Below are 25,969 nucleotides of genomic sequence, written 5' to 3' on the forward strand. Positions count from 1 at the left end.
ACAGAAAATTAGTGCTGGAAGGGATTCAGTATCTTTAGTGGAATTGAATAATTTTTCCATGGTATGGTGGTTTTTATAAATTTATTTATTTATTTATTTATGGCTGCGTCAGGTCTTCGTTGCTGCCCTCAGGCTTTCTCTAGTTGTGGAGAGCGGGGGCTACTCTTTGTTGCGGTGCGTGGGCTTTTCATTGCAGTGGCTTCTCTTGTCGTGGAGCACAGGCTCTAGGCGCACGGGCTCAGTGGTTGTGGCTCGCAGGCTCTAGAGGGAAGGCTCAGCAGTTGTGGCACACGGGCTCAGTTGCTCCGCGGCATGTGGGATCTTCCCGGACCAGGGCTCGAACCCGTGTCCCCTGCATTGGCAGGCGGATTCTTAACCACTGCACCATCAGGGAAGTCCCTGGAATGGTGGTTTTGATCAGTAGTTCTGTATAGGACAAAGGTGGATGGGAATATATTCAAACAGCTAGAGCATATGGCTTCAAATTTGAACGTGTAGCCTGCCTTTTATGGTCCTATAAGACCTCATCCTATTCGACCTCTCCAGTTTCATTTCCTATAACTACCTAAAACAAAGTTGTTACCAGTGCTTTTGGTATTCTGTGAATAGCTCCTATTAATTTTTACCTTTCACTTCTCTGTACAGAGTCACACACCCTCACTTTTTGCCTTCTATCACTCAAGAGCTACTTCCAATGCAGCGTCCTCTCTGAAACCTTCCTTGACTGCTAATCTTGCTTCTAATTTGGTTAAGACCACCATGCTTCCTAAGCAACAAATCACAAGTGACAACATATGCCTATAATTAATATAATTTAGATAAAAGTAGATAAACATTTTGACAGGATTAATCTGATACACAGTTAATGAGGCAGCATAGCATAAGAGCATGGTTTCTGCAGTGAGCAGACCTAAATTCCAATCCCGGCTGTTATTACTTCTGAAAAATGTGGATAATTCCTACCTTACATAGATACTGTGATTCTTCAATGGCAGAGTCTCAATAAATGTTATACTATAATTACTAATTATTGTGTATAGACAAGAAGCTCACATAAATGTCAATCATTCGTAATATTTTAAGTCGATTTGAAGTTTTTATGTACTCACTTTGTAAGTTATCCACTACTTAAAATGAGCATTAACGTTGTTTAAATATGAACTATATTTTATTACCATTACACACATAAACTCACACAGATCGAAAAACAAAATCTCACTTGTGATAGCAGAAAATTAGAAGTAGCCTAAGTGTCTAATAATAAGGAAGGTGGTTAACTAAATCATGGTGCATATATATTAGAAAATATTATACAATCATTAAAAAATATCTTCTGAAGTTGTTTTTTTCATTTTATTTCTTTATTTTTTGCTGCATTGGGTCCTTGTTGCTGTGCGCGGGCTTTCTTTAGTTGCAGCAAATGAGAGCTACTCTTTGTTGTGGTGTACGGGCTTCTCATTGCTGTGGCTTCTCTTGTTGCGGAGCACAGGGTCTAGGCACGTGGGCTTCAGTAGTTGTGGCGCAGGGGCTTAGCTGCTCCACGGCATGTGGGATCTTCCCAGACCAGGGATCGAACCCGTGTCCCCTGCATTGGCAGGCGGATTCTCAACCACTGCGCCACCAGGGAAGTCCCTGAAGTTGTTTATTGACGTGGCAAAATGTTTATGATATAATGTTAAGTAAAAAAAAATTTTAATGCAAAACTATTAAGACTATTTCAGCCATGTGAATATACATTACATATACGTACAAACATACGTATTTGCTATATACATTTACTATGTATCATTTATGCATGAGAAAAATGGAAAATTTCCAAATTTTCACAGTGCTTATATATTACTTTTATAATAAGAAGGAAAAAAGTAACATGATTTTTATATCAAAGGCCCTTGATCTCGTTTCCTAAGTGTTGTATTTCCTCACCAATGATCTCTTGCTCCCATCCCCAGAACCTCCTACGTTCCCCTATATGTTCCATTATTTCATATGCCCCTAGCCACCTGTAAGACATCCTTAAAAGGATATAGATTGCTGCAAAGACATTAGATGACAAGTTCCCTGAGGGCATGTACCATAGTTTATTAATCTCTAAGCATAGTCAACTTGCATGTTTCAGCCAAACATGTAAGTAGGGACTAAGTAGGTTTGTATTGAACGAATGAATAAATGGAGACCCAAGGCCTCGAGAAATGGAGCAGGTGAAAGGAAATAAATGTGAGGTTTGTTTAAAAGGTAATAGTAATTATAAATAATAAATATTGAGTGCCTTATTCGAAGCGCTTCATAATTCTTACATTAAGCCTCAATGTAGCACTACTAGTACTGGCCAAGCAAACTGAGGAACATCCACCTAACAGCACAGTATGCAGCTGTTTAAAAAAACACAAGAATGAGGAAACTCTTTTGTACTGATATGGAAAGATCACCAAGATATAGTAAGTGAAAAAAGCAAGGTGTAGAATGGTGTAAAGTCATGCTACCATTTATAAGAAGACCATATACTCATATCTGCTTATGTAGAAAATATCTCTGGAAAGACACACAGGAAACTGACACCATGATTGCCTCCCAGCCACAGAATGGCAGTGTAACTTCACTTTAATTCTTTTTATACATGAATTTTTGAGCCTTGTGAATATGTCAGTGATTCAAAAAGACAATTAAATGAAAACAAAGGAAAATCATTATCCCCACTTACAAATGAGCAACCCGAGGTTGAAGGAAATTAGGTACCCTCTCCACAGTAGTAATAATAATGGTCACACTTATTGAGCACTTACTGTGTGCCAGGCCCCATGTAAGTACTTTAGAAACATTTTCTAATTTATTTTCACAGATATATAACGAGGTTTTATCTGAGTGGTATAGCTGAAGAATCTGAAGGAAACATATAATTTATTTTCCAATCCAGGACACTTTGGAAGTAAGAACTACTCTGGGACGGCAAGCATGAGCCAGGACTTACGGTCACCCTATTTAGAGAGGTCAGGTAACTTGCTAGATGTCCTAGCAAGAGGTCAGTAGCAGGACTGGAACTTAGATGTGTGTGATTTCACAGCCTATGCTCCGAACTTCCACTTACAGATAAACAAATGGAGGCTTGCAAAAAACACATATGCAGAGCCAGTTCCAATCTACAAACACAGTCTCTCCGAACCCAAAGCCTACCATATGGTGTTGCCTCTCTGGATACTAATCTAAGAATCCTTTGACTGAGGAGGTAGGTGGCCTCCTCCTCAGGGGAGGTGGATAATTATAAAAGAAGAGGGAAAGGATGGGAAGAGCCCCAGGCTACGTCCTCCAGCAACCTTGGCCCCCAACACTCAAAAACACTCCGGGAGCATTCAGTCAACAAGCTGCATGCCACTATGTGCTAGGTGTTCAGACAATGGCCCTCCCCTCACGGAGCTTACAGTCTACAATCAGGACCAGCTTGCATGGATTTTGCATGGCCTTTGGCTCTTTCTACATATTGGGCCTCTTTAATTAATCAATGATTGTTAATAAGGAAAAGCAGGAAATTTATCTTGGTTATGCTAAAAGTCCCAGAAGTGTAGAAAAGAGGAAGCAACTTTTTCAAATTGCTTTCAGGGAAAGGCTGGTAATGTCATAGGTGAAAGAAAAATTATTTCTGGACTGTAATTCTTTTCTGGGCTATAATCTTACTCTGTGAGCTTTGAAAAATAGAGACTCCAGAATTACTAAATCAGAATTTCTAGAGGGCCTGGAAATCTGTGGTTTTTGACGCTCTCCATGTGATTCCAATGTGCTTCCAAGTATGGGGACTCCTGGTCTAGTTGATCCTGTCTTAACAGTATAGAATAGCTCAGATGCGTGAGAGGCAGAACTAGGGCCAGACCCCGCCCCCAACCTCCAGTCTGGAACATCTTCCACAAAAGCATAGTGAACCTTCATAACTGTCAAGCAATTAATTCTTGCCTTTAGTTTGAAGTTTAAAATGTTGCTGCTGTTATAAATAAAAATGTAGTTTTACATTTTTATTTATAAATATCTGAGCCTTTTATATTTGATGACTACTTTGAATAGGAAACAAGGTTTGCATTCTGAGAATATTTTTGGGTAAGTCAAGTGAGTGAAGATGAGCTCCTTTTCTCACAAAGTGAGGGAGTTAAATTGGGTGATTTCCAAGATTACTTTCAGATCTAAAAATCTATGTTGAAAGATGTTGTAAACTGTTTTTAAATCCCTTCTTTAATAGCTGTGGAAAGCAGGGCTTGAATGTCTAGATCAATTTGCTTTTCTTATATTAGCATTTTCGTTGGAGGGCCTGCCGGAAGACTTGTCCCTTTGGGCCATCTGGGAGGTGACTTTTCTCATGTGAGGGTTTATGTACTTAGTCTTACAACTTGGTGATTTATAATTGCAATCAGCACACTGGAAGCTCATTATCTGTCAGATAAGCATCTGGTCATTTGATCTCCTGCATTGGTCCCTTGGTTACTTTGCCTCTCTTCTTCTGATAAGGTGGTTATTGATAGCCTTCAGGGCTTTAATTATTTAGTCATTGTGATGAACATAAAAAGTTCCCCAGTAGGACAGCCTTTCATTATAACATCCTCTTCTCCTTTACTCTTCTCAGCAGTCCTTTTCTTTCCCAGTTGAGACATCTTTGTCTCAACTCCAGATATCTCAAGGAGGACATAGATTGTAGCCAGGGTCCTAAAACCTCAAAAAATTTGAGAATCGCGTCTTTTCGCTGTCTCTTCCTGACCTACAGAGAGTTATTGTTGCGAGGTTTAGCAAAGAAAAATATGATACTCAGTTAAAGTTGGGATAAACAATAAATTTTTAATATAAGTATGCCCCATGCAGTATTTGGAACATACTTACACTAACCAACTATTTGTTGCTTATCTGACATTCAAATTTAATTGGACATCCTATATTTTATTTGGCAGCACTGCAGAGAGTGCACACCCTAAGGCTTTCCCAAGTCCATCTAATGTTTTGGGGTCTAAATGCCTTTAATATTTGATCCTAATTTAAACCTTGAATGGAATGTTTGTAACAACTAAGACTTCAGTTTTATTCAGCATTTGCATGAAGTGTAGTGGATGTTGCACTGCCCACCTACACACAACTCCCTTTTGTTATGAGAATATACAAATAGAAATAAGACTTTGCTGGAGAAACCTAAGCTAGATAATTCTCTCTTTTGTAAGTTTTTATTAAGTATTTCAAAGATACACATAAGCAAAGACAGTAATATAATGCATTGCACACAATTTATTTACACCCTGTTCGGTTTTCTTCTTTTTGTTTGTTTGGTTGGGTAGGTAAGTGTGAGTGTGTATACTGCCAGCCCCTAAGTCAGTGGTTTTGAACCTTGGCTGTGCATTTGAATCACTTGGAGAGCTTTTAAACTCTCAATCCCTGCCTGCCTCCCAGACCAATTAAATCAGAATCCCTGGCACTAGAGTCAGGTGATTCCAGTGTGCAGCCAGGGCTGAGAACCAGTGCCCTGAATGAAAATGGCAAATGCAAAGAAACATATTTTACTGGTAAATCATGTCCTTATATTTCATATTCCTCTTCAAAACTTATTTCATGTATTTTTCAGTAAGCATATTACATTATAGCATATTATATGTATTATGTTGTATTATAGCATAGCATATGTTATTTTATAAAGTTTACTAAAAAAAAAACTCATCTGGCTTTAATCATGTCACTGATTCATTATTAATTTTGGAAAAGCCTATAGTTGGGTTTTGTTTTCAAATGTTTCTTTGTGATTTTCCTATGTCTTTTTCATATGTATTTCTCTCTCCTAGGTTCTAAACCAGTGGTTTTTAACTTTAGCTGCTCATTAGAATCATCTTAGGATGCTCTAAAAGATGACACCTGGGCCACACCTCCCAGAGGCCCTGCTCGGAGGCTCTGTGCTAACTGGTCTGGTGTAGAGCCCAGGCATTGCTGTTTTTCAAAAGCACCTGAGGAGATTCCGTGTTCAGGCAGAGTTGAAAGCCAGTATTTCTAAATATGTTAAATTCCTACCTAGCTGATCATCTGAATCTTGCTGGAGAAATTTAAAACTTACATATAATTGCCCTGCTTAATGAGGTAGAAATTATTTCCAGGTTCTGTGAGGAGGAGAAATGAGGGGACGATAAATGGCCTTCCGAGTAATAGGTGTAAATGAGGAATTCCTGTTGGGGGTGGCCAGAGGACTTTTGAGAATGAAGAGAAGGATCTCTAATATTTTAGAAGTATTTTATTTCTTCTGCTACACTTCAGCCTAACCTATTATGTTACTCTGAAAACTTCAAAGAAGGTTGCCACTCAGGTACAGGGATGCGTGCCCACACCTACACAGAGTAAATGCCCACTGTCCAGGCCCCACCTATGGGACCCTAATTCAGGAGGTTCAGAGTGAGGCCAGACACCAGTCCTTTAAAACCTTCCCCAGGTGCTGAGAGGGCAGTTTTGGTCACTACCGCCTTCTACGATAACACATCCCTAGACGTGGTCATCACAATTCATCCCATTGACAACTGGGCAAATTCATGTGGAGTAACAGTAAAATCAGTGGTAAAAGTAGGTTTTTGCAGCAGGGATTCTTATTAAACCTCCCTCAGATCTACCTGGTCTTTCTCTCTTTGAGTGGCTATATCAAGAAAGAAGTTATCTTTCTAAAGTAGGACAGAAGACAACCAAGGAGGAGGTGTCCAGAAACATAAATAATTAAATTAAAATGTCAGAGCAGACTTAATCTTCTGTAATAGGAAGTAACAGAGAGGAGGCGTGGCATACACTATCAACAACATGATGCACCAGTCCAAAGACTGCATACGTTCATCAGTGAGACAAGGACTGAACTGGGTCCTGGGAATTCAGGGTATGGTATTGCCTCAAGGAATTTGCAGTCTAGAAGAGGAGACCAATAATTATATAGTGGGAAGAAATAGAAAATTACACGAAGCAGCGAGTATAGACCGACATCATGGGGGATTACAGGTGAGAGGGGACTCAGGAAAGCAAAGGACAAAACCTGGCTTTTGAAAGATACAGTGATTAGGGTGTGGAGAAAATGGAAGGAGAGTGAGGGGAAAGAAACAGTTTCTTGCCAGAGCGAATGGAACTCTGGGCGTGGGCACAGAGGCTTAAAGCAGCACGGGAGGTTGCCTGATCAGCATATGGTTCTGTGACGCTGTTGCGTGATGTTCTGGAGGAGTTGGGGGCAGGGGGAAGGCAGAGCGGTAGTGTTGCTGTGTTTCAGACCCCACCCGCATACCTCAGCCCAGTCATTCTTGGATATTATGATGAGTTCCTGGAACAATAAATAGAAAGTTAGATGAGAAGCCAGCCAGCCTTGCTAACTCTAAAACAAAAGATGTACAATCTTTCTTTGTCAGATTCTGCTGCAGAATGGTCTTTCTCCAGGCTTATCTTTTCATATCATCCGTCCTGATACTTAGTTGCATTTGCTGCTAGAATTCCCTTTTATTCTAGACTTTTAAAATTTCAGCCTCCTTGGACTTAGGCATTTATTTTGCGTGATGTTTCCTGGTTGATGACACGAACGTGATTTCAATTTGAATGTTAAGATTTCACCATAAGGGAATTGGATTGACCAGCATCAGTAATCCCCCACCTTCACTCAGTCACCACACAGGCACCTAACCATTAACCCACGCTAGCCCCCATCTCCTCTGCCCTTAACTTCCTTCAGTTGGGACCAATGGCTTTAGCTGTTGTTGTGCACTTAATTTTTATTATAAAATATATCATTCAAATTTACAGACAGAGTCGTGTACTAAACACCAGTTTACTTACCACATGACTTGGTCAAATCTTAACATTTTGCTCTTTTTGTGCCAGTTCTTTTTTACAAACTGAACATTGCAGATTCGGTTAGTTGAAGCTCCCTGTCTCTTCCGAGTCTCATTCCCCTTCTCTCCAGAGGTAACACCATCCTGGTCTTAGTGTTTATCATTGCCATGCATGCTTTTATACATTTACTACGTATATGTGTGACCACAAACAACATACATTATTGCTTGGTAAGGTTTTTAAACTTTGTTTAAATAATTGCATCCTTGAAGTACCCATCTGTGCCTTGCATTTTTATTGAAAGTTAAGTTTTTGAGATTTATTGATGATGACATACAGATTTAGTTCATTTTTTTAAATTACTGCATAGCGTTCAATTTATGACTATACAAAAATTTATGTTTTATTGCATATAGGTAGACATTTGGGTTTTTTCCAACTTTTCACTGTCATAAAGCTGCAGTTAACATCTTTGTACACATTCCCATGTGCAGAAACATACTGGGTTTTTATTCCTTAATCATTTCTTTTACTCATATGAGTACTATTCATTATGTAGATAGGTAGGTAGGTAGGTAGATAGATATAAATATAGATATATCAGTCATCCTAATAGTCTTACACATGACAACACAATAAACTTTAAAATGATTATAACAATGCACTGATGTTTTCAACTTGTAGCTTTTCACAAAAGTCATCAGGAACTTCCCTTGTGGAGACATAAGCCTCAGCTCTGAACCATAGAATAATTTAAGGAGTAACCAAATGTGAATACAGAATTGGAAAGGAGGCTGATGTACCTTCAAGAAACTGAGGGTCAATTTAAGCACTGACCTTGCTCCTTTTTCTTTTTCTTTGATGTGTAAATGGTTAGAGACAGCCTGATTCCCTGTTCCCTTAATATTGACTTGGAGTCAACTTGCTGCAGTATTTAACCACTGAAGTTAATACGATCCTCTGTTTAAAGTATGCACACTACCCCCTCGTTGCCCTGGGAGAGACAACATGTTTTTTACTGACTTTGCTTTCCTTTCATTTATTAGTGCCTACTCTGTCCAGATCACTAGGTTAGGTGCTCCGGGTGTCCAAAGATGAAGAGGTCCCCAGAAGAACTTGCAATAATACCGCCAGGAAGAGGTGCATAGGATCAGTAGGATTTTGGCATCTGACATAGAGTTTTTATTTTCTCCCTTAGTAAAACTCAGGAAATGCTCGTCTCCTGCTATTGATGAATAATTTCAGAGTACTATGGATCATGCTGAAGAAAATGAAATCCTTGCAGCAGCCCAGCGGTACTATGTGGAAAGACCTATCTTTAGTCATCCGGTCCTCCAGGAAAGACTGCACAAGAAGGACAAGATTTCGGATTCCATCGGCGATAAGCTGAAACAGGCATTCACGTATGTTGTTTCAACCTATTTCCTTTAATCTGTCATTCAGTTATGAGAGAAGCAAGGTCAAATGTATAAAGAGAACCTGGCGATGTGGAGGGAAGAACAAATGGTGAGCACTCGTGATCTGCAGAGCTGTCCGCGCAGTTCCTTCACTGGTAGATATTTGATGGAACACAGGCTTCATTACATATTGCACCATATTCATTAAATTCCTTCTATGCTTTATGTCTATATAAAGGTTTATATAAACAACCCGCTTTTCAATTCTCCACCTGCCTACATAATATCCACCTCTTCCATTTGTCTCTCAGGAATGTTCCAACCCCTCTTTTTCCCACTTGACTTCTACTCCATGTGGCAACACCCTGAATCTATGAATTTAAGTCCCCAACCTAAGCTGCAAGGACACTCAGTGTCTTAGGACACTTAACATTCCCAGGCCAGCAACATGGCTGTGTAATACATGTGTGCCTGACATGTGTACCTGATTGCACACCTGATTTTGCAGACCATCTGATTGCTGCCTCCTGAACCCTTGAGACCACAGCTTCTGTGCTGGTCCATTTAAGCTTCACAGTGACCCTGTGCTCTAGGTGTGACATCACGAGAGGTTAAAAGTATATGCACCGCCCACCAGCTGTGCACTTGAGTTTCCTGCTTTGTAAAATGGGAATAGTAATTAGTGCTTACATCATCGAGTTACTGGGGTTAAAACCTATTAATATACGCAAAGTGCAAGGCACATGGCAAGCACTATATAAATGCAGCTGTTATTAATATCTCAATTTTCTAAACCAGGAGACTGCTGTGAAATCTGGTTTGTTTCACTCAAATTCATTGCTCTTGCCATAGTTCCTCACATTTTGCTTCCTGCATCTTCCTACATCTAATTACCAGATACTCCTAACCACTAAAGGCACTGTATAAAATACCATGCATGCTGCGGTAATGCATTATCCTTTTAAATGGAATAAGTTGCTTCCTCATCACCAGGAGGACTTGAGGCTGTCATAGTGGTGATGGAACTCATCTGTCCATACTCTTACTCACTGATGTCTTTGATTATAGGCATAGACTGGCAAAAGGACTGGCTGAGGTCCAGAATATAGTCTGTGTATCAAAGTTAATTAAACCATGCAGGGATTAAATGCAAAGCCTTGGTTTTTTCAGCATGGTGTTCACCTAACCAAGACAACCAGACATAGACTTAGCTACAGTGCTCCCGTGACAAATGGTGTTTTGAGTTTGCCTAATCAAAGACCCTAAAGCACTGAACACATGTTCATAAAGCTCATAATACCTGTGTAAATTTCGTTCATTTTATAAGGAAAGGGAAAACTAAGAGGGTAGATGCTGGTCATTGGTTCCACATTCAAAAGTTAACTCAATCAGTAAATAATTCCCCTACTTCACTTTACACCAACACAGAAAGCACATTAATGATTTCACCTGTTGAAATAATAGCTTCTGGGATATCTCAACTATTTTGAAGCTAATTTTTTTTTTCATGGTCAGTTGTAGAGCATTAGAATGGAACCAATTCAGATGTTCCTATTTTTAAAAAATAATAATAATAATAAGCAGGTCGTCTTGTCTCTGACCTCTGCAGAGTAAAAGAATCATCCTCGGCACCAGTTGTGAATTCTTCCTTACTGCTCCAGGATATGAGGAAGGGAAAACGCCTTGGTGTGAATTCTACAGAAATGGTCCTCATTTTATCTATTTCTTTGTCCTCCAGATGTACTCCTAAGAAAATACGAAATATCATTTACATGTTCCTCCCCATAACCAAGTGGTTGCCTGCATACAGATTCAAGGAGTATGTGTTGGGTGACTTAGTCTCAGGCATAAGCACAGGAGTGCTGCAGCTTCCTCAAGGTCAGTAGAATATATTTCTTTCTTTCCTTTGCTACCATCTCCTCAAACAGTTGCTTGACCATTTTTCTGTTTGATTTCATCGTGATTGGAAATTCATAGTTTTTATCATTATCGTTCTAGTAACCTTCACCTGTTTAAAGGAATTCTCCAGAAATAACCCTTTTAAATAACCTTTTAAAAGCCCCGGAGATATTAGTTGTAGAATGTGGTAATACTGTTTTACAGACCAGTACGTTTAGGAGCTGGCTGGGCATTGCCTTTCTCTCGCTAAGTTAATCAGTCATTTCATGAGCATGTTGTTGAGGTTGTCCTTTTTTTTGTTGTTTTTTTGTTGTTTTTTAAATTTTATTGAAGTACAGTTGATTTACAATGTTGTGTTTCATTCAGGGGTTGTCCTTGTTCAGGTTCTTGACTTATAAGTCCGTATTCTTATTACAAGGGACCATGATATACTGAATTCTTGTGCCTTTGCGTGATTTTATATGTGATATAAGAATTTAAGAAAACACTCATTGATTATTCATCTATTCACACGCATTTATCAAGTATCTGCCTGGCCGTCCCCATCTTCCTGGAACTAACTATCCAATCAGGGAAAGAAACATGAAGCACATAACAGCACGTATCAGTTTTTAATTGCAAATGATGGTAAACACTGTGAAGGAAGATACAGGGCACTCTGACATGATGATACTAGGGGAACCTAATTTAAGTAGGTAAGTCACAAAAACCCCTTTAAGAAGGTGAGATTGAAGTGAGACCTGAAGGACGAGTAGGAGGGAGGTAAAGAATGAGAAGAAGTACACTTCAGGAAGAAGTGATAGCATGTGTGAAGGCATTTAGCAAGAAGAGAATTGGGTGTCTGAAGAATTATGAGAGAGGCCGGGTGCTAGGAGTGTGGGGAATGAGGGGCCGGTGGCTGGCAAGGCGAGCAGTGGCAGGTCTGCACAGCCTTGACAGGCCCCTTTGGATTTCATTCTGAGCGTGACGAAAGCTGTCAGCGAGCTTTTTTCACTTGGCTATTTCTGGTAAGAGATCACTGAGACTGTCGTGTGGGGAATGGACTTGGCTGGCGAGACGGTCACCAGGATGAATGTAGGGAGACCAGTTAGAGGTGACAGTGACTCAGTGTGGTCAAAAGGTGATAACGGCTTGAACAGCCTCTAGGTAAGCTGGCTGAAAATCTATTCCCTTCTCCAGTTTCCCAAAAACTAATTATTGAACAATCAATTTGTAAAAAAAAAAAAAAAAAAAAAAAATTATTTTCCCCAGTGATCAATTAGCTGAGTTTTTAATTTTCCAAGTGACTGAGTTATCGAATCTATTAAATCTGTTAAACAAAAGCCTTAAATCAGGTTTAGGACCATCCTCCACAACAATTTTGGCACCAACACCCCAAGGATAGAGAAAGGGATGTATTTAAAGACAGAGGTGAGGGCGGGGGAGGAGCAGACAGAGGCTTGGCACCTGGAGTGGGAAATAGGAGCTAGACTGACATTCAGTCAAGTTGGACTGACAGAGCCACAGGAAGTGGCTGCAGTGAACGCATGTACATGAATACGTCAAAGAAGTCCTCAGAATTTTGCCTAGTTGGTTTTTCACTGAAATGCCATTCCACAAACTTTTTTGGACCTGTAGACATTATGTAAACATCTACCCATTGAACTGTGAGCTCGCAAAGGCTCTTCCTTGCCCTGTTCAGCTCCAGAGAGCCTGCAAGAACTTATAGCACAAGGCAGTCAGCCAGCTGTCCCCAGAGAAAAGAGCTATAGTGACAAAGAGTATTCTCAGAATTGAAATACATGAGTTTTCAGACTGAGAGCAACCATCAGGTACCCATCAGAATTAATGAAAAATTAACGTAAAACAAGACACACCATTGTAAAATATCAGAATATCAGAAATAAATAGAAGATCCCAAAACTTTCTAGAAAGGAAAAAAAAGTCACATAACCATGAAATCATAACCTAGGGGAATCTGAAAAAATAGGCATTATAGAATGTCAACAGTTTATATCTACAACGATAAACCACGAACAATGTGAACATGTTATGTAGACGGGTCTCTCAGCCCGTACCACGTACATTGGTGGTGGGGGGCATCCTGTGCATTGCAGGGTGGGTAGCAGCATCCCTGGCTTCTACCCACGGGATGCAGCAGCAGCCCCACTCCCAGGCTTGGTAATAAAACACGTCTCCAGACATTGCCAAATGTCCCCTGGGGGTGGGCAGAATCCTCTCATGTAGGAACGGCTGATTTAGAAAAACGGAGATAAATGGTAGAAAAACAGCTGAAAGAGTTAGAAGTGAGTGCTTCTGGAGAGTGGAACCTAGAGTAAGGCAGAAGAGTGCTGGCTTTTCCTCCGAGCCTCCCTAGTACTGCTTGGCTTTTTATACTATGGACATGCGTTTCTTTGCTAGAAATAAAAAATTTTTTTAATGCAACATTAAAGTTACCATATTATTACATATGAAGTAAGGATGCTTTCCCAACTCTTCTTTTGCTAAAATATTCTTATCCGCAACATGACAATGCATTACATGAACTTCCTAGTTATTCCAGATACTTGGCTGAGGCCCCAAAGCTGAGAACAAAGGGTGTTTATTGCTTACACGCTCTAAAGAGGGATTCCAGGCCATCCATGCAAAATGATGAGTGAATGACACACATGCTCTCTCCTTAGTGCGTCACTCCAACAGGATGTGAGGGGACAAGACGACTGATACTAGATTTGGAATGAGAATTTTCGAGAGAAAGGTGAAAAAAGCCCTGTGCATTTCCCCTCCACCTAAAGTTAAGGAAGGAAGGAAGGACTGCAAGAGAATCACTCGGAGCACTGGACGTGTGTCCCCTGGAGTTTGTGGGCACTGTTGCCTAATTCTTGCAAGAAAAAGAAATCTACAGGTGAAAGGGTGTGAACTGCCTATGACAGCAGGATGAAGAGGACCCCTCCTGTGGGCGTGGCCTGCACGTGCACAGGTTCCTGGGGTAAAGCATCAGATAACTGGGCGCCCTGGGAGGTAATCAGGCTTGGCTCATTTGAAAGGTACCTGCCCAAGAAGTCTGCCTACAGGATGAGCAGCTGCCAGCAGAAAGAACCTGGAGGAGGTGTAAGAACTGGAACCTGTAAGGGGCCTAGGTCAGGGGGAGGGGGCATTACATCGGCCAGGGAATAGTACAGTGGGAGTTCCTCATTGAAAACGGGTCTCCAGAGAACCCTGAAAACACCCCATTGGAGAAACAGCTGGCATTTGGGCATCAACACCAGATTACAACTGCACCAGTCAAGTAAGCCTTTCTGCTGTTATGTAATTTGGGAAAGAATAAAGCAGAAAAAAATCCACCCCTGGCAAAGAGGAGATGACAAGGAAAACTGTCTCAGCCTGGACTCTCTGAACACAAATATAGGATTCCATGTCAGAGTGGGATGGAAGGGTGGGCATGTTAAAACACATCTGCTTAAATTAACATGATTTTCACTTGTTCATCATATATAAAGAACCAAGAGAAAAACACACATAGCCCTCTGTTTTCTAATGAGCTCCCCATTTCTGTTTGGTTTTTAATCCCACAGGTTTAGCCTTTGCAATGTTGGCAGCTGTGCCTCCGGTGTTTGGCCTGTACTCTTCATTTTACCCCGTTATCATGTATTGTTTTTTTGGAACCTCCAGACACATATCCATAGGTAAACCTTATAGTTGATATTTTAGTACCTTTCCTTTTGGATTTCCAAGCTTTGCAGTGTGCCAAAGAGACAGCATGTTTGTTATTAGGACATCTGCTTAGTAACAACTTTTGTTACTGTATACCCAATAGGTGCTTTTAAAGAATACACTCCCCCTCAAGATTTCTAGAACTAACAGCTTTCTTATAATCTGGGCATAATAGAAAAAGACAATTTTCTTGTGTAAAAAGAGCAATTGTTGAAATCTGTGAAGTAAGTGCTTGAGTTCATAATACAATTTGCCTGCATCTGTTTTTTTCCTCTATTTTATTAGTGATACTGCAAGTTCCTAATTACTATGCATATAATGCATTTTCATCTTATTTTAGGCACTGAACTGTACTTGGTTTCTCTTTAGTGTATTTAGGATCAGATTTCTATGGATTTCATAATAGTGTTGATGCTGCCTGAGGCTGCCACCAGCCAACACACACAAGGTCTCAGCTGTCCGTTGCTGGGTAACACATACCCCCCCAAGTTTAGCAGCTAAAAACAACCACCATTTGATTATCTCTCACAGTTCCTGTGGGTCAGGACTGGGGAAGGGCTCATCTGGGCAGTGTAGGCTCAGCGTCTCTCAAGCAGTTAAGAGTCAGGTGGGAGCTAGAGCCAGAGCAGCTACAGGAAGGCTAGACTCTCCCCTTCCCTCTCTTCTTACCTCCTGCCCTCACCCTCTCTCCACGTGGTCCTAACTGGGGCTTTCTCACATGTAGAGCTGCAGCACAAGCGAGCAGTACAGCTCTCAGGTGGAAGCCGCATCACCTTTTGTTACCTGGCCTCAGCAGTCACGCAGTATCACTTCTGCTGCATTCTTTTGATTACTAGCATGTCACAAGTCCACCCAGATTCAAGGAGACAGGAATTAGACCACCTCTTCATGGGGAAATGTCGGGGTTCTAGAAGAGTGTGTGGGATGGAAGATTTTGTCACAGTGCAGTGTTATTTCAAAGATTTATTGACCTTACCTGTGTCTCCTGGGGTACTGGAAACAACCATATCAGACACACTGAACGTGATTTCCCTGATTAATGCTCCCTTATTTCAGGTCCGTTTGCAGTTATTAGCCTGATGATAGGCGGCGTGGCTGTTCGATTAGTACCAGATGATATGGTCATTCCAGGAGGAGTAAACGCAACCAACGGTACGGAGGCAAGAGATGCTTTGAGAGTGAAAGTCGCCATGTCTGTGACCTTACTTTCAGGAATCATTCAGGTAAGGTTCACAGATGTGGAAATGGGCTCTCATTTGCTCATTTAATAAATATCTGTTGAGCACACTTGGCTGGTCTACATGGTGGAGAGGGTCAGCCAGCAAAGCTCCAGAGCTCAGGCTTCATAGCTGAGGAACGCCAGTCCCACTGCATGCCTTACTTAAATTGATACTGAATAGGAGCTAGCTAGCTTCAGTTGGGTACTTTAGAGATTCCAAAAGCAAGACTAGCTTGGAGCAGGATGGGTTAGTAATGGGAAGAGGGCATTTCTTATCTGCCTGGAAGGAACAGAAAGTGACATGACTAAGCCTACCCCCACTTCTGAGGGACAGGGAGAGTACGGGGGTGCCCATTGTTCCGTGGGGCTCCAGGCCCTTCCAGACCTTCCATTGTTTTCTGCATAACCAGTGATTGATTTATTAGCTACTTACTTGCTGCAGGTGCAAGTTTGTAGTGTTAGAAAATGGTCCAGAAAGAACTTTTTAATGTTTTCTGTTGGTTTTAACTTCCTGACCTATCACGTGATTTATTTGTTTCTTTGTCATTAAAAAAAAAAAATAGTTTTGCCTAGGTGTCTGTAGGTTTGGATTTGTGGCCATATATCTCACGGAGCCCCTGGTCCGTGGGTTTACCACTGCGGCAGCTGTGCATGTCTTCACCTCCATGTTAAAATACCTGTTTGGAGTTAAAACAAAGCGGTACAGTGGGATCTTTTCAGTGGTGTATGTAAGTAAGCAACTTCCCGACTTACTGGTACTTGTTTTCCCTTCTTTATTTTTCCCCCTTCGCTTCTGTATCTCTTTTACCTTCAAGGCTCACTTTTCTTATTTCCAAGAATTTCAATAAAATGGAGAAAATTTAGTTATTCTAAGGCTTTTCTGAGAAGAGCACTACAAGGAAAATTAAACCTTAAAGTCTCATTTCTTTAATATATGATACTATCTACCTCACAAGGAATTTTTTGGTTAGGTCTTTTTTTAATATTTATTTATTTATTTGGCTGTGCTGGGTCTTAGTTGCGGCATGCAGGATCTAGTTCCCTGACCAGGGATCCAACCCGGGACCCCTGCACTGGGAGCGCGGAGTCTTAACCACTGCGCCACCAGGGAAGTCCCTGGTTAGGTATTTATTTGGTTATTTCACCTTGACTCTAGTTAGCTAAAGAAACAGCTTTTTCTTAAGACCAAATTAGATTATCTTTGGGAACTAACAAATAATTTAAAGGCATTATGGGATAATAGATCTCCCTCAAAAACTGCTTACTCAAGCAGGCAAAAAAATAAGTCTGTAAAGGATTTAACTATCACAATTAACCAGTTTAATCTAATAAAATATACATAGATCCTTCCACCCAACTCAGAAAATATAAATTATTTGCAAGCACGTAGGTAACATGGTAATAACTGATCACGTTGAGAGTGGTCATGTAAAACTGATCACAAATTCCAAAAATTCAATGTTGTTTCACATGGTGCAGTAAATTAGCAATCAGTAACTAAATATAGCTTTTAAATCCCCATACATTTGGAAACCAAAAACATATTTTTAAATAACCCATGGATAAAGAGGAAGTTATGAAATAATTAAAACCAAATGACAGTGTAAGTACTACATACCAGAACTTCTGAGATGCTGCTAAAGCTATCCTTGGAATGAGAGATCTGTAGCCTTTGTAGGTGTTGATGTGTCAGGCACTGTGTTAGGCAGAGCAGTGAGTTTACAGTCCAATGGGAAGACAAATAGTAAACTGCTAATCACATAAATATGTAATTAAGTACAAATTGTCTTAAGTGCTATGAAGAAAAAACCAGGCTGCTCTGAAAGTTGAATAGGGAGACCTTTAGATTAGGGGTCTAGGAAAGTCGCTTTGAGGAAGTGACAGTTAAATTGAGTCCTTCATTGATTAGAATGGAGTCCAACTGTGGGAGCATTCCCTAAATAACTAAATTCTTCATTTCCCGTGATAGCTGGTAACATGCTTCTTACTCTGAGATTTCTCAAAATGCCTTGTCACAAAGGAAATAGAACAGACAAGCATACTAGAGAATGCTCTAGGCATTGATAGGAAAGGTGTGTAGCCTGGGCTTGGTGGTAAGCTACTTTCCCAGGGTCCAGATAAGTACTGACTGCATTTGGGGTGCAGCCTTAGGAGAAAATTAAGCGGCTTTCTTCTCTAACTTTCCTGGGCTTCTTTCCAAGCTTCAGCCACTCTCTTCCCTTCCAAGCTCACCTGATTCGTCTTTTCATCTGCTAACAATGATTTCTTCCTCTTTCAGCTCCTAAAAGCTTTTGTATGTATTTACCTTTGGATTTTTTTGCTGATAGTACCCCTAATCCTTTCCTAATGCTCAGGACTCAGCTTCAGGGTTACTTTTCTGAATTTTACAATTCTACATTGAGATGTTAGCATAGCAAAGAACACTGTAGTATGAGATTGTCAGGTAAGGATTACAACTACCAAGCTGTATGACTGGGTAAAAATGGCTCCTAATTGGTGAAAGCTGCAAAGAGAGAGACTTCAGCCTGAGAACCTTTAGCTAGAAATGTCCACTAATGGGATGGCTGGTGTGAATTAGAGCACTAGACTGTCTCTGTCTATTCAGGGGCTCTTGCTTGATGTAACATCCAGTGTTCACTGTGTGTTACAGAGTACAGTTGCTGTGTTGCAGAATGTTAAAAACCTCAACGTGTGTTCCCTAGGCGTTGGGCTGATGGTCTTTGGTTTGCTGCTGGGTGGCAAGGAGTTTAATGAGAGATTTAAAGAGAAATTGCCAGCACCCATCCCTTTAGAGTTCTTTGCGGTAAGTCAACTTCCAGCAGCATACACCTACCTGTTTCTGTGAGGGGTTTAGAAGTGGACCCGGGAGGAGGAAATTCGACCTCTTTTCTCTCACTTCTGCCAAGAGAAGGTTGGAATTTGTCAAGGGGAACTTTTACAAATACACTGACAAAAAAAGAAAAGCATTAAAGCAGAGTCATGGATGATTTTTAAAATATAGCTGAAGTCCATAAAAATATGAATGTAAATTATCTTTGAGTGAAATTATGGAGATTTTTCTTTTTCAAAGTTTTTATTGTCTAATTGTTTTATAATGAACATATAAACTTTAATAACCTGAAAAAATTAAGCTGTTTCCATTCTGAAAAGAGCAAATGACAAAGGTTCCCAAACTTTCTTGGTTCCTGGCACTCCTAGGCCAAAGAAATACCTAACTAATAGTTCCATTTACTAAGTAGTAAGGTCCAAACAACTTCATATGTATTTATGTCTAACAACTTAAGAACTGTTTGTAAAAATAATGTACATAAATTGAAATAAAATATATTTTATGACATTCTTAAATCACCACAGTAATTTATTAATGAATGTGTATGGCGGCTGGTGGGCACTTCACAATCCCTCAAACCTGGGAATCAGATGGACACCACTACCATCATTTCCTGTTCACTTTGATTTTTGCATGGTACCTGCTTTTTTATCACAGTGACCACTGAATGCCTAGCTTTGCAAACATGTGGTGTGACTGAAAGGAATGTAGTAGGAACTAATATCGAAACTGTGAACTACCTCAAACTAGAAGTTTGCATGGTGTCTGACAGGTGTCACTGTTTTCCTTTGAAAGTCATGTCCCACAGTGTCCTAGTGAGTTCTCCTTGGGACCCTGGATCACTTTGGTGTATAGTTTGGGAGCCACAAGGAGAAGAAATAAAAAGTATAGGTGTCTGATCCAAATCTAGCAAAAAGTTCCAGCCACGAAAACCACTGGCTCGTATAGCTCACAAAGAAGCCAGTCCCTTTGACCCTTTTCCTTGCTTTTGTCTTGTCTATACCCGAATAGGACTGTCTCTCACTGTTTTAAGACCTGTTCTCTCATTGGGGTTGGGCACAGAGTTCCTGTTTCCTCTTGGAGAACAGCAAGAGGTTCTCAGCTCCTTCGCATGGCAGTGGAGAAAGGCAAGCCCTAATCATGAAGTAAATGATGAAGACTGACTTTCCTGGCTTGGGTTCCTAGTTTTGTCCACTTTCCAGATTCCCTTTAAAGTTTCCTTCATGTTTTCCAGGGCAATGGTTCTCCAGAATTCTATCATTATAATTATGGTTGAACCTGTTTTTTGTTTTTTTGGTTTTTTTTAACTTCTTATCTGTATGCTCCTCAGAGCAAGGGAGAGGGAAGCCATACTGGAAAATTTGGGACAGAATCTTCATGACTCTCTTTAAACATACAGTTCCTTTGTTATCATAAAATTGTTTGGGGTTCTGCATTCTATTTCAAAATGCATCTGTTAGTGTTGGTAGGAAAGCTTTGGTTTGAATTTATTTATCGCTGCATAAAGTTGATGCTCCAGGAACTTGAGCCCTGTATATCCTGTGGATTTGAATTTTCTGGGCACTCCCCCAGTTTGAGATGATCAACAGATGCAATTAAGGGTGACAGACATTGCAACCAACACAGAAGGGGCACTTCATCATAGCGGCCAGAAGCAGCCACGCCCTTGGTCTCTCAGGCTGCTGTGTCTGATAATGAGCTTACCTTCTTCTTGGTTCCCTGCAGCAGCCCGCTTTGGTGGGGGTCTGGCTCCCTTCCCTGGGCAGCCCTATGCCTTCACTCCTGGATAACCCACTCAGAAAGTTCTACAAGCAGTGGTTCTTTGGGGGTGAAGAAAGTTGCTGTCTCTCCTTCTGTTATTTTTCTCTTCTTGTAGCTCACTAAGGCTTGTACTTTACACACAGACTGAATCTGTGCCCCGACAATCCGGGCAACCTTATGTACAAGGACACTCTGTGATGGGCGGTTTCACCCTGACCCTGACTCGGCAACAGACATGGGAGAAGATAGCCATGGGGTGCTGGTGGAGGCCTCTAACCACCTTGGTGCTGCTGTCCTGGAAACAAGAGTCCATAGGAAGATTGTGCAATAGATCCAAACCTACGTGTTACAATGATACACTGTCACTGTACCACCCTCACAATACGTATTTCATGTCCTTTATTTGTGCCACCTTGGCCAGAGCCTCATTTTACCTGCCCCAAAGGCAAAGCCAACTCCTGAAAGGCTTTATGGCTTCTTTCTGTTTGTAGCCAACTAGCCAAATGCCTCAGGATGGAACAGAACAAAGTAAAAGGAAAAGAACTCCAGGCCACAAGGAGACTGTAGAGTCCACTTTAATTTTGTGGAGAAGGGTCATTAGGAGAAGTTAGAATTGCTGGAAGCTAACTATAATTCTTTTTTTAAAAAATCGAGAAAGTGAGAATAGATTTGGCTTGGCTAACAAGTTCTTTGAAGCTTATTTTTGTGGTGTTTGAATGTTCATTTCTAAAAGTACGTTTGGTTTTGTGTCTGTTTCAGGTGGTTATGGGAACTGGCATTTCAGCTGGGTTTAACCTGCATGAATCGTACAATGTGGATGTCGTTGGGACACTTCCTCTGGGGTAGGAAAATAGTTTCAAGTAACAGTGTGACTTGAATAATCAAGGAATCTATTATTGCTTCTAACTCCTGCTTTAGTATTGCAATGAACAATCTTTTTTTTTCCTACATACCAAATAGCTGAGAGTTCGGGGGGTTTTGAGTTTGGTTGTTTTGGCTGTGTGTGTGTGGGGGGGGGGGTGGCTTATTGTGGTTAAAAAAAAAATAACATAAAACTTAACCATTTTAACCGTTCATAAGTGTACAGTCCAGTAGTGTTAAGTATATTCACACTGTTGTGAAACAGATCTCCAGAACTTTTTCATCTTGCAAATCTGGAACTATACCATTAAACAGTAACTCTCCATTCTCCTTTCCCTCCAGCCCCTACTTTCTATCTCTATCAATCCGATTACTCTAGTACTTGTAAGTGGAATCATACACTACTTGCCTTCTTTGTGACTGACTTATTTCATTTAGCATAATACCAAGGTTCATCCATGTTGTAGCATGTGACAGGATTTCCTTCCTCTTTAAAGCAGAATAAAATTCCACCTTATGTATATACCACATTTTGTTTATGCATTCATCTGTTAATGGACATTGGGTTGCTTCCACCTCTTAGCTATTGTGAATAATCCTGCTGTGAGCATGGGTGTGCAAGTGTCTCTTCAAGACCCTGCTTTCAGTTCTTTTGGATATATACATAGAAGTGGGATTGCTGGATCATATGATAGTCTGTTTTAACTTTTTGAGAAACCTCCATGATGTTTTCCAAAGTGGTTGCACCATTTTACAGTTCTACCAACAATGGCATGTGGTTTTTCATTTTGTTCTGTTTCCTATTTAGCATTTATCGGTTTTTTAGATCTCTTCCTGGGTAGCTTTGGAGCTAAAAGCAAGAAGACCTAAATCTAGCCTGCCACTTAGTAGCTTTGTGACCTTGGGCAAGTCACTTATCCTCTCAAAGCCTCAGTTTCCTCCCCTGCTAGGTAAGCATGGTAATTAATGACTATCTCAAGAGCAGTTGTGAGAGTTACAGGAGAAAATGTGTCTAAAGCGGCCAGTGTAGCATTTGTCATGCACAGTGCACGTTGAAGACATGTTAATTGAAAGTTCTATGGCTCATTATTTCAACCAGGTTTCTAGTTTTAAATCATGTATTACTTCTTTGCTTCATCTGTTTTTCTTTTACCTAATTCTACATTTTAAAATTTTTACTATTATTTTTATATTTGAAGGCGTGAGAGTGACTACGAGCCTCTCCTGGTCTCACTCTGTCCCTCATCTCTGTACCTCTCTGCGTGTCTCTGTCGTTCTGTTCCTGGTACTGTCTCTTTCTTGCCACCCTGTTCTCTCTTTCCAAAAGAAGAGTCAGACATTTGCCCAGATGCTGGACATTGACAGGATCTGGTATATTCCATCAGGCCTTGCCCCTGGAACCATCTAAGAATCTCCAGGGAAGCACAGGCAGCAGGAGTTGCTCTTTAAGCCAAAGTTCACCCCAGGGAGCAGGTGTTGAAGGAGGAAGCCTGCATTCAACTTCAGCGAATTGCTGTCATAAACGTGTTACTTATGATTCAGTGTAAAGGTATAACACAGTGATAACCCTTGTTTTTCTATTTTCACTTATAATTTTTTAAGTACTTTTATACCCACCATGTCAGTTGATGCTCACAATTACACTGTTGATATATGTTATCTTCATTTAACAGAGAAGAAAGTTCATTTATTCCCATTTATTCAGCATATGTTTATTGAGTGCCTAATATGTGCCAGGGACACAGCAGTTAAAAACAAAAGTGAACATGCAAGCAAAAAAGCCTTTGGTCTCTTGGAACTTATATTCTACTAGGAAAGATAGACAATACATCAATAGTGAGACATGCTATGAAGACAAGGGAAGCCACATAAGAGATAGGAGGGGCTGGGGTTGCTGTTTTAGGTAGGGTATCAAGGAAGGCGACATTTGAGAGACGTGAGTGAAGTTTGGTATGTCCCAGCCTGGACCCAGAACTCAATCTTCTGATACCCAGTTGTGTGATCTTTCCATTACCTCACACCTGGGTCACTAACATAATTCGTCATGTGATAAACATGTGTCTTTGGATCCAGTAGGTAACCCTATCCAATAACTAGTCCCAAATAATCTACATGTGAATTCTCACACTTAGATTTCTCCTTTTAAAAATTCACATGCCACCATCATTCCTACCTAATACCTTCCTTTCCCTATTGCATTATACCCAAATATGTTGCTTTCCCTCTATGTGTGAGAGCTAAACTTTTTTTTTAAATAAATTTATTTATTTTATTTATTTATTTTTGGCTGCGTCGGGTCTTCGTTGCTGCACGCGGGCTTTCTCTAGTTGCGGTGAGCGGGGGCTACTCTGCATTGCAGTTCACAGGCTACTCGTTGCAGTGGCTTCTCTTATTGCGGAGCACGGGCTCTAGGAGCATGGGCTTCAGTAGTTGTGGCACGCGGGCTCTAGGAGAGCTAAACATTTTTTTAAAAAATAGGAACATTTTACCTTTTTGAAACTTGGCCTCCCAGAAACCTTGTCTTTCTGGAACTTTGCCCAAAACCAGGCAAGCAACCAATAATGCCTCCCTAACTTCCTATCTATATACAGTCATACTGCTTCAGTGATCTTTGAGTCTCACTGCCGAAGAACAGTGGCTTATAACAATGTCCGTTTACTTGCTCGCAGTTTGCCAGTGTAGATGGGGCTCAGCTGAGTGGTTGTCTCACTTGGGGTCTCTCAGGCAGCTGCGGACTCTGAAGGGGTGACCAGGGCTGGAGGATCCAAGAAGGCCTCGCTCACATGTCTGACAGCTCAGCTGCGGCGGCTGAACAGCTGCGGGCTGGCTGGCATCGTCTTTCCATACGAGTCTCCAGCAGGGTAGACAGGTTCTTTATGTGTCAGCTCAGGGCAACAGGACAGAAAAGCAGAAGCTGCCAGGCTGCTTACAGCACTCATGCAACATCACTCCCACCACATTCTGTTGGTCAAAGCAAATCACAAGGCCAGCCCAGATTCAACCAGGGGGGAAAGAGACCACATCTAGATAGGGGAGCAGCACACAGAAGTATGGGACGAACTGGTGGTGGTTGTATTTGGAAACAAACTAGCACACTTATCTACACACACACACACACACACACACACACACACACAAATATATAATACAGTGTCCAGAAAGTGACAGCTGACTGTTAGAGATCCCATTCATGGCAATATATCATGTTCCTTGGTTTACTTCTCTTAACTCATTGCAGCATACATTCTTTTCTCATATTCTTATTCCTCAGACCCAAACCTGCTGCCAGGCCTTCTCTCCTGGTTAGTGCTTATGTAGCAAAGTGCAAGGAAAGGACAGTAAGTTCTATAGTCGACCCCCTGGGTCTGATTCCCTGCTCCATCTTCAGCAGATTGCTTAACATCTGCAAGCATCCATTTTTTCACGTATAAATTGGGATAATAATGGCACCCATCTGAAAGGATTGTTGTGAGGACAAATGAGATGACGTATATCAAGCATGTAGCACATAATCTAGGCTTAACATATGTTAGGTTCCTTTCCTTTGCTCCCCTCCCTTTCCCTTACCTCAGAGCCTGAGACAGCCCCTTTGTCACTGTGATATGACACAGTATGAGAAATAGTGTGGAGAGACGGGTTCTTTGTGGTTTTTGTTGTACTTAATAGATGAGCCGTTTGACCTTGGACAAGTTGCTTGACCTCACTATGCCTCGTTTTCCTCATCTGTAAAATGGGGATTATAATGGTACCTAGCTCGCAGTGCTGTTGGAGATAGATAAACACAGAACCTGGCACAAGAGGAGGCACCTAATGAATGACTGTAACAGTAATAATATTGTGCATCAATTAATTGATATTATTATTTAGCCCAGTGCCTTGAATTGGAGCAGGTGCCTTTGAAAACCTCTCTTGCCCCTTCCCCCATACCATTCTGGGGAACACCTAGTCTGTTATTTTAGGACAAAGGTTCCAGACTATAAGAATGGACCACAAAAATTAGGTTCCCCATTGGGGAGCTCCAGGAGCCACACTTTTGGCCCCTCCAGATTCCTAAGATTCCCAGATGTAACCCAAGGAGTATAATCTGCTGCTGCTCATTTCCCATGTTAGACACTCACCTGAAGGGATAGGGAGAGTGTGAGTACCTCGTGTTGCCCGGACAGTAGTAATTCTCTGATATGATAGCCCTTGTCCAGCTCCCCCCTCACCTCAGTTTTTGGTTCGAATGTCTTGTGGCATCTGAGCACTTTGCTGACCCTCTCCTCTTCCTGCTCTGAGTCTTACTTACACCTGCCATACGGGGTGCCGTGAGGTATGAGGTTACTCCTTTTCTAAATAAAACGGCATTTGATCTCTGCTGATAACCCATTCAGGTAGAAAGCCGGCACTCTGGGGTTGGGGCCTGGAAAGAACTTGTGTGTCAAAGAGGGCCCTGCTTTTTGCCAAACAGGTACCCAAGTGTTGATCACCTCATCTACAGATAATGCCCCCCTACAATGCTCCCCTCTAGCT

The 25,969-nt window shown here is 41.1% G+C and overlaps 1 protein-coding gene across 5 annotated transcripts in view; it reads left to right on the forward strand.

Annotated features, from left to right (window-relative positions):
- The window catches only part of SLC26A5 (solute carrier family 26 member 5), a 56,322-nt gene that overhangs the window by 12,230 nt on the left and 18,123 nt on the right, over positions 1–25,969 (forward strand). For 3 of the 5 annotated variants that reach the window (XM_082473531.1, XM_082473529.1, XM_082473532.1), the window contains 7 exons: positions 8,996–9,200; positions 10,933–11,072; positions 14,648–14,758; positions 15,843–16,009; positions 16,569–16,733; positions 18,656–18,808; positions 21,356–21,438. In XM_082473531.1, coding sequence (XP_082329657.1) covers positions 9,049–9,200; positions 10,933–11,072; positions 14,648–14,758; positions 15,843–16,009; positions 16,569–16,733; positions 18,656–18,808; positions 21,356–21,438 — 971 coding nt within the window. In that variant the 5' untranslated portion in view covers positions 8,996–9,048. Of the gene's footprint in view, positions 1–4,688; positions 9,201–10,932; positions 11,073–14,647; positions 14,759–15,842; positions 16,010–16,568; positions 16,734–18,655; positions 18,809–21,355; positions 21,439–25,969 lie in introns of those variants that run through there. The other 2 variants (XM_082473530.1, XM_082473533.1) reach the window with 2 other exon arrangements.

Source organism: Balaenoptera physalus (assembly GCF_965194825.1).
Source record: "Balaenoptera physalus genome assembly, chromosome: 8".
NCBI lineage: Eukaryota > Metazoa > Chordata > Mammalia > Artiodactyla > Balaenopteridae > Balaenoptera > Balaenoptera physalus.